Consider the following 9,618-nt stretch of genomic DNA (forward strand, 5'->3'; position numbering starts at 1 on the left):
TGCTTTAAACAGCTGTAAATATAAGTATTCAAAGCATGCACACAACATCAGGTTGACTACTGGTGCCAAGGCAATGGCTAATTATCCAAATAAACAAACAATGCCCTGTACTAATAAGTCATTGACCTCACCAAGTGTCCACCTGTCCAAAAGAAACACAAGGCTGAGTAAACAACTAAATAAACATGCACATTCACAGGATGTTCACAACAGCCTCCGAAATGACCTTCAAAGGGAATGGTGCGTTCAGGCAGCAAACCGACAGCAGGACGTCAGACCTTCTGTGGTCTGTGTCTCTGGCAGATTACACTGTGGTCTTGTCTGTGGTTGTGTCGGCCTTAAACTATACGTGACACACATACATAGATCGAGGGCAACATGTGATTTTTTCACTCTCACTGCAAATACAAGAGCTTAAAACATGGTTTTCTGCTAATTCTAACTAGAATCCATCTGGATGGGCATCCTTTGGTCTATTTTTGAAAACAGAGCAGATAGTAGCTTTTTGAGCATTTGCAGATAAAAAAGATCTCCTTTTGTATTGATTGGATTTAGTCAAATTTTGCATCAGCTTGAAGTATTCACCTAAACAATCCACTGATCACTTTTAACAGAAGCTGTCAGAGATTGACAATGTGTAGCACTCCACTCAGAGTGCAACACATTTCAAACTGGCTTCTGCAGGTTAGTATAAACACGCATCCCAGAATATTACTGATTAATTATTTAGATGAACATTCAGTGCCAAATAGGGCACAAATTCAGTTCTCTGGGAGACCCAGACCTGTGACATAATACATACTGTGCATTTTCAGATTCACCTAAGGAAGACAGACATATGGGATCAGAGATTCTCCACTGATGAAGTCTGCCTGTCAATGAAGGGCATGACTCTTGAACCAGTTGCTCAGTAGCCCTGCCCCTGAAGCCCCTTCCCATGAGACCCCACACAAGTCTATTGGCTCACATAAAAAAACAAACGTAGATGCAATCAAACACATCCTGACTTTGATGTATTTTTTACCTTCGCCAATCTCAATGTACAATTACCATAACTTGTCAAATGAGTTCATTGAGAAACAGTGTAATTTGAGCTTGTCATCTTAAAATAAGTGTGAGTCTCAGTCATCACAAGTGACCAGCTGCACAAGCTCCTCTGCTATTTCTGTTCAAACATCACAGAGCCACACAACCTCGGCACGCACCAACCTGAGAGAGCCACATTGTGTCACAAGAAGCGCTCGCACAGGCACAGGAGATTAGAACTATTCATCCATTTCATTCATTTTGACCAAAGAGAAATCTCAGAAAGAAAATACTAATGTACTAGATTATTGTTATCTTAAAAATTGTACAGTTGGAATTTAATTTATTCAAACTAAACTCAAAGACATTATATTCAATTTTCCCTATTAGATAAAAAGATTACATTTAAATACAATCTGGTTGGCAAAATCCTTACAATTGATTGGTTTGACCGCTTATGCTACGTGCCATACATACAAATATATATATGTATATAATATAATGTTATAGCACCGCACCATTTTCACTTTGTTTATATAAAACAATCATAACCACTTGCCATCACAAGTATAGAACAGGAGCAAAAAGCACGGAATGTTAATGTCAGTTTGTACCCACTTAGTCAAACAATGGAGGTGAATAGCTTCTTAGTGCTGCTGCTAAATGAATGCACACAACACTGTAGCTCCGGTGGTCATTATGAGGCTGAATCATTGGTGCCTCCACAAACTGAATAAATGTGGATTCAGCAGCGTCTCCATGGGCTGAAACTGCACTTAAACTTGGCGGAGATATTTTAAGCAGACTTCATTAAATAAACATAATGCCATAGCTCCACATTCACACTGTCAAGGCACTAATATGAATATATAAAATACTGCTATTGAAGGCTGTTATAACGTGACGCTCTTGCCCACCTCACTCACTAAAAATCCAAAGCCACGTTTTCTTTTCTTTTTTAAACTTAGCTGTTTTATGGTCATGGTCATGGTGTGGACTCAATCTTGCTTCAATGATTTTCTTGTGAATGGACTGCCACCTGCTTGTCTCCATGGAGGTGTTACTGCTTTGCACTCAAGTTCCACACAAATCTCCATGGACAAAAGCAGGGGGTGGCAGAAGATCAAGTAAAAGGTCAGATCTGTGGAGAGGCAAGCGTGAAAATAAATGTTTTCAAGGTATTTTTGAGCAAGATTGCGAGATAGATTATTGTAATGCCATACTGTGTAACATTCTAAGCAAAGCAACAGCATCTCCATGGAAACAAGCCTGTGGTGGAACCCTCCACAAAAACGTTACACTGGTCCTAGGTCCATTTTACAAAATAAATAAAAAAACATAGTATTCATGAAATTAAGGTGAGGCACTGAAAGGGAATTGAAAAACAATCTTACATTTAAAGATATCATTACAAATATTTATTTATAATATATTTGTTTTCATCTTGTAGGATTTAATGTCCTGTTTCATTTTGTTGACAAAAATGTAGCCTACAGAGAAGATTTGGGATATTTTATTAATTTAATAATATTTCAACAAATCATTCTGTTCAATCTGTCAAAATCTTGTTAAGTCCAATATTTTTAAGTCAGTGAGTGTAGGGGCTATTTTCAGGGCGGATCTTTGTGTCTCTAAGGGGGAAATGCTTTTTGAGAGAACTGCTAACTAGAAGTTACAAGGTCCCAAATAAATCTATGGATGCAAGTGGATTCAACTAAATAATGAAACATCAACATTTAGGTGCAGATTGGACAGGTGAAAGCTTTTATATTTAGAGAGCAAACTGGCCAAGAAACAAAAAATAAAACAAGAGGTTTACCGAGAGTGTCTCACTTCACTTCAACTCGTAGCCATTCAAAACATCGCAAGTTACTCAATCATCACCTTTTCCAAGTGTAAATCAGAGTAAAAACCCCAGAGGGCCGGCACTTAATCCCACTCGACATGATTCAAAACCCTTGATTAGTATCTTGTACTTGAGCGTGCCATTTGTAAAACACCATTAAACTATGGCCGTGGGACAAGGCTAAAAAGAGATGATCCCCGTGTCACTGTCTGACCCCTGACCCTGTTTTAGGAGACGTTTTTGGACCACATTACTCACGCCTCGCGAGGATGACTCAGTGCAGACGCAATCTTTTTCCTTCTCTGCGAACTACCCGCTGGAGGGATTATGTAGAGTGGTATACAGAGAATTATCAAGGAAAGGTGTACCTTACTTCAAGGTTCCAATTCTTCTATTATTTGAAATTGTTGATTACATGGTCCCAGTACTTCTTTTGAAACACTGAATTACCTGCAACATCCATCCTCCACAGAGCTCTATCGTTATAACACTGTCACAATTACAACGTTCATGCTAGAATCATCACTTTTTTGACAACAACACACAATTTTCCATTACCAAGCCATGCAGACCACCCAGCCAATGGGCGCACCCCTCATTTAGAAGCTCTTTGACTTATTGTAAGTGACTAACATGACATGATTCACTTGAGGTTTTCACATGGGTTTTTTTTCTGTTTTTTTTTAAAGGGCCTGGATCAGTTTTTTTCCAAAGACATACTGTGCCTTGTTATAAACTGCAAAATTGATCTGTTACGGCTTAATAATAGAAATGGGAACATAGACTTCCAGTTAAAAAATGCTGCATTGAAAAGCCACACCTCTTCATATTTCCACCATAACAAGCAATGGATTCTTATTTTTTATAATCCGGAGTCGGGTGTTGTAGGTGCTGTTCCCACAAGCCTCCACTGTTGGGGCCATAGAGAAAAGAGCATGTATCTCTTTAAAGTAAAGTTTAGCCCCACTCCAAATATATTGTAAAAACAGGCTCTTGGGTCAAAGTAAGACCACTGTGTGCTGTCTGCTTCTAATTATATAGTTATTTTGAACCGGGAAGTACCACTGTTTGCAAGTTGGTTGTTGCAAGCAGTGGCGTGATGGCAAAAATCTCCTCTAGACTGTGCGTCCCACTTGCCCGGGTTTGGTCCTGGTTTGAACTCTGTTTGAGTCCTGGTGCTGACTTGCTTTAGCCCCATTCTAGCTCTAGTTTAGTCCTGGTCTAGTACACAAGTTTAGTTCTAGGTAAAGTCCCAATTTATTTATACTTTTTTTTACATACATTGGATGAACCAGATGCAATGTTTTAAGTGTATATAGCAGCACCTGCAACACCTGTCCATTGGGCCAATTTAGAGTTGCCAATTTACTTAACACATACATGTCTTTGGACGGTGGGAGGAAGTCAGAGAACCCGGAGAGAACCGGAGAACCCGGAGAGAACCCACGGTAACACGGGGAGGACATGAGAGAGATCATGTGATGTTGGGCTGGTCCGGGAATCGACCCCATGATCTCCTTCTTGGGAGGCAAGAGCGCTAACCGCCTTTGCCACCGTGCACCCTAATTTCATATGGTGTTCATTAAAGTGTGAATGCACCCACAAAGATTCAAAATGCGCTTATAAACTCATCACAGTGAAGAATGTGAATATTAGAAAATTCACGGGTTTAAGAAAGTTAAAATCCTGCGCCTTTCAGCAGAGTTTAAAAAGTCAATCAGGGAAATACTGATGTGAAATTGTATATTTATAGACGAAATACTGCTCGAGGCTAAAAATATGAAACACCAAAAAAAATCACAAAGAAACTAACGCTCATATTCAGACTGATTTATAGGGATTTTTTTGCATGTGTATATCATATGTTACTGCTGGTGAGCATAAATGAAATGTAACCCAGCCGAAGATATACAGAGCAAATCTATTCAAACACAAAAAACATCTTGGTGCTTTCTGCCAATTTCTGTGCCGCTTGTGCTTCAGTGAATATTTTAGTATTGATGAGCCCATTACTGACGATAACACAATGCTATGTCAGCAGCCTTCACACACACGAGGAGTCTGGTTACAGCTGCTGCTCGCGTTCCTCAGCTGGGACTTCACTGTGCACGGGTTTGTATTTGTGTGGAGACAATGTGTGTGGAAAAGCATGGGGGATCTGACTTGTGCAAACCCACAAACTCATTATAAGGCTGTGGCAAGGGCCTGAAAAATGATGACGCACGGTGTTGATAGGACTGTACATTCGTGAAATGCAAGTTAATTTTCAAAAATGCTTGAATATTTAAAACACCTTTAAGTAGCTTCTCCCTAGGGCTGTGGTTGACTAAATACATTCTTGGTTGACAAAATATATGCCCTGTGCGTCGATAAAATGAGTAAAATGGGGCGTAACGTTGCACTCAAACACAAACATTTGACCATAAATCTGTATCCAAAGTGCACTGACAAGACCACACAATCACAGCAGATCATGCAATTACCTATATTAATACAAAAAAGCATTAGTAACATTTACATTTATCTGCAATTAAACTCACAATTCACAATTTCCCGATAACTCACTCCATGCTGTCTACGTTCTGTTGTTGGGAATATAAATCTTCTTCCCAAAAACTAACAACAAGTAGACATATAAAACATATTATCGACTGATTAATCAACTAAATGTCTAAAGGTCTAAATCCCTGTCATCCAAGTTACCAAATGTAAGCAGAGGCCGGCATGGGACAGAGCAGAGGAGCAGGAGACGGGTGAACAGCAGGTCGTGGGAAGGCACAGTGTGACCTTTGGAGGGCAGCACTCGTACACTCACCACAAGATGAGGAATTTCAACCGTTTCCACTAAAATACAGCCATCAAAGCCCGGATTGTGCATCTTAAAAGAGTGCCTTTAAGATAAGTGACTCTAAACTGGTTACATGGAATGTATGACGAATGTGTATTTTGCGACAAAGACTTCAATGCATTTTCGGTTGTTTTTAGAGAAAGTGTTGGGTGATGGTTCTCAGGCGGGGGCTCGGGCAGCATCGATACTAGACATGTCAAGATCATAATTCCAGACACAACATAATCATAGGAACTAAAAAATAGTAATTGTGAAGTAATTTCAAATAAATTTTACATTCTAAAAAGTACATTTGAATGTAAAAAGTGTATATCTGGCTGTTTATGTCACATTAACTTTAATATCTCATTCAGAAAGTTTGATTTCAGAAAGATTGTCAAAAACTACACACGAAAAGCGATCTATTAGACAATTTGAATGAGAAAAGATGATGGATTTTGCTGATCATGGTGTCATTATTCGTGGATAATCGTTAAATAGTGTAATTTCACAATAACTGTAACACTGAAATGTGATATTGTGAAATCCCTTATTGATACTAAACAGTTGCACACCTTTGTCTATCTTTTATTCACTTTAATTTAAAAACTTTACCCTGAATGAAATAATAGAAACAGTTTTGTCCTATAATGTGATTCGACAATGCATTTGATTGATAAGTGAGACCAAACTGCATCAAACCACCACCTGTTACACCTCTTTTACACGGCAAGGCGGGTGAAGTGTCTGGCCAAAACCAATCTCCAAACCATCTCCCTTTGGGCTGATATTTGAATATTCATTTTTACAGTCATATTCAAACGATACAGCTCAAAAATCTTACAAAAGCTAGTTCAAAACCCATTTCTCCATGTTGCTTTTTATGGTGAAACAAGTTCCAGTGACATCCATTACTATTATTACGGGGAAACTTGAATGAAACGCGAATGGAAATCTTGCCTTGGGTGAAAATGAGGGCAGTTTGGTGCCGGCAGGTGAACGCAGCCACTGAGAATGATTCTGAGTTTGAGATCAGTGCTGTCCACTCGGCACATTCATTATTCCTCCACAACTTTGCTCTCTCCGCTCCAAACTGGCATAAAAAGCAACCAGAGCATCCAACTGCAGCTTAGACCTATTTGATGCAAACCGCTCAAGTGAATAAAAGCCATTATCCTTTAATTATTTTTCAAAGTGGGTAAGAGGTTGAAAGGGGGATTTTTCTTCTGCTGACTGAAAGTGCCCAAGAAAAACTGCAGCTATTTCTGACCGTAAAGGACGAAAATGAAGAGGAACTATGTAAGACCAGTGAAAGTAGATGAGATCAGCTCAAAACACTTGATTACCATCGAGACGGAAGCAGGCCCGGGTCCAGACCAAACTGACTGAGGTTCCATCCAAGTTTCAAACACTCTTCCATTAATGAGCACGCATTATGCAAAAATGACTTTAATGAGCTTTTAACAATGCTTCCGGCATCATTAGTTTACTCAGAATTGTATTTTGATTGATTCTTGCACGTTTGAATAATCCATTTTACTGCATTCGAGGCTTGAATGCTCAGAACATTTCAGTTTTCACCTACCACCTATCACCACCCACTTACCTAAACTTAGTTGCAATAATTAGAAAACTTCAAATGCACAACGTCAAACACGTTGGGTTCAAAAATGTTCAGAAGCCATGAACATTACACAAAAATCCAACTCTGCTGCTTGCTATGGTGGACAGGGAATCAATGAGTCAACTTCCATTACTATGCAGTTTTGGAAAGTATTTTAGAATGATGCAAATGTAAAATAGTGATCTACTTGTGTTATAACTTAATATTGCGCTCAAGAAAAAAACATAATAGGCTTCCATTAAATGTCATTATTTAATACGCCGGAAATAGGGGTGCAGACACTCTTTAATGAAGTTGCAATGCAGGTCTAGACTGAAGAGGGAAGGAGAATGCACTGCTACAGGTTGCCACAGCGACAGTGATGAATAGGTCAAACACGCTTCCAGCAAACCTCAAAACATACAGATTTGAGTTCTGAAGGGATCAGAGCATCTCCTGCAGCGTGTGTGTGTTATTGCTCCTTTGTAATAATGTCTTGACTATATATATATCACGAGCACATTTTTTTTTATCATCTTATAAACTCCTCAAATCTCATCCATTGTGTGAAAGTGCAGTCAACCAAAACATGTTTAGATGCGTGGGCTCATTTACACAGACAGTTTTCTGGAGGGTGACATTTTGCGGCTCATCTCATGGGCACTTTGTAATTGTCTTTGCTCCAGACAGGTGCAGCTGAGAAATGTCACGACGCACATGGCGCAACCGCGATACAAAGAGCGCCCTGAGCCAGCCAAATGAAATCAATACTTGGACACACACAATCAAGAGCTGTCATTGTCCGCATATGCAAATGTGTGCTGGCTTCTGCATGGCACTTGTTGCAAAAAAAAAAAAAAAAAAAAAAAGACAAACTGACTGAGTGTCCACAAACAAGTATAAAATCTTAACTTCTTTTTCATGGTTTCTAAGCAAATAAAGAAATATTGCAAGCCTTGTTCCATTTCAACTTTACGCAATGTTTTGGGGAATACAGAGCAACCCACATAATTATTCTATGTTTATGGGTCAAACCTAAAAATCAATTTAAGATAATGATTTGTATGGGTCAAATCCAATTAGGGAAGGCTATCACCGCTGCAGTCTGGCCCGGGACGACCCTATTAGTATGAACGGGCGTCTTATCAGATTCGTTAGAAAATCTTAAAAAACAATGTATTGCACTAGTGCTGAGGGCTATTATCAGCTTGCACAGTTCACACGAGCTCCGTGGTCGGGATGGGAACATGCCCCCAGCCGATCTCTCTCACATTACTACTGCACCGTCCGGGATTTGGCAGCTCACGCAGCGCCATGTGCGTCGCTCCAGCTGCCGACAGAACACACACACACACACACACACACGCGCGCGCGCGCGCGCACAGGTAGTGTTTTCCTGCACTTACATCTCAGAGGACGGCGGGTGGCTACGGCACAGGAGCGCATGTCCACACGCTTGTCCCATCGCGCATCCTGCCTCGCGCCTCCCCGGCTCTCTGTGCCAAACAGCTGCAGTCAGTCAGTCAGGTGCCGGGAAGGAGAGAAGGACTTGTCCGCGCGCTGTCTGCCGTGGAAAGGATCGCGATGGGTGCAGCAGTGTTTGTTTGTGTGAGTGTGTGTGTGTGTGTCCGGTCGGTCCGGTGTGCGGAGCCTCTCTGCGCTGTGTGCAGTCTCTCCTCTCCTGCTCCGGGGATTGGTCGCGAGCCGGTAACTGACACTGAGCCGGGAAGAGAGTGAGAGAGAGAGAGAGAGAGAGGGAGAGAGAGAATTTAGCGGGGAGAGTTCACCCGTGGCTCATCACAAGTTAAAAGGCGCGTCAGTCAAACGTGAAGGAGACGCCACCCATAATGTACGCGCGCCCCGGCTCAACTTTGTCTCTCAAAATGTGTGAGTTTAGTTCCTGATCGCTAGGACAAGCGCCTGTCCACGTGCTTTGATTTGACTGCGGCACTGTGCCTTGGGTCCACCACGGGACAGGTCTCAAGGTCCAGCACACGCCTCTGCTCTGCCTTATATGGCGTTTAGTGCGCTGACGAGGGAGCGGCGTGGATCCACTACGAGGCGTGCTGTCTGCAGCTCTTTGAAACAGGACACTGAGACATTGTTGACGTTGGGATCCTTAAAATATCCTTCATGTGCTTTCAGATGTCGAGTGTTTTGAGATACAGTCAAACTCCTAACAATGTGTTTCTCCTGTTTATAAATTGTGTAAACTTTATTTGGAAATCATAACAACCAGGAGGATAGGAGTGGAAGGAAAGATGGATCTATCAAAGTCACACTTTTACTGGCATAGCCCTCATTAGGTCATCAGAT

General features: G+C 41.0%; 1 protein-coding gene across 1 annotated transcript in view; it reads right to left on the reverse strand.

Moving 5' to 3' along the window:
* The window catches only part of pde2a (phosphodiesterase 2A), a 181,817-nt gene extending 172,923 nt beyond the window's left edge, over positions 1–8,894 (reverse strand). The window contains exon 1 of the mRNA XM_072461818.1: positions 8,709–8,894. Coding sequence (XP_072317919.1) covers positions 8,709–8,767 — 59 coding nt within the window. The 5' untranslated portion in view covers positions 8,768–8,894. The remainder of the gene's footprint in view (positions 1–8,708) is intronic.
* Between the last annotated feature and the right edge of the window lie 724 nt (positions 8,895–9,618).

This window comes from Eucyclogobius newberryi, unplaced genomic scaffold (assembly GCF_026437365.1).
Source record: "Eucyclogobius newberryi isolate DKJ021-1_F unplaced genomic scaffold, fEucNew1.0.hap1 SCAF_10, whole genome shotgun sequence".
Lineage (NCBI taxonomy): Eukaryota > Metazoa > Chordata > Actinopteri > Gobiiformes > Gobiidae > Eucyclogobius > Eucyclogobius newberryi.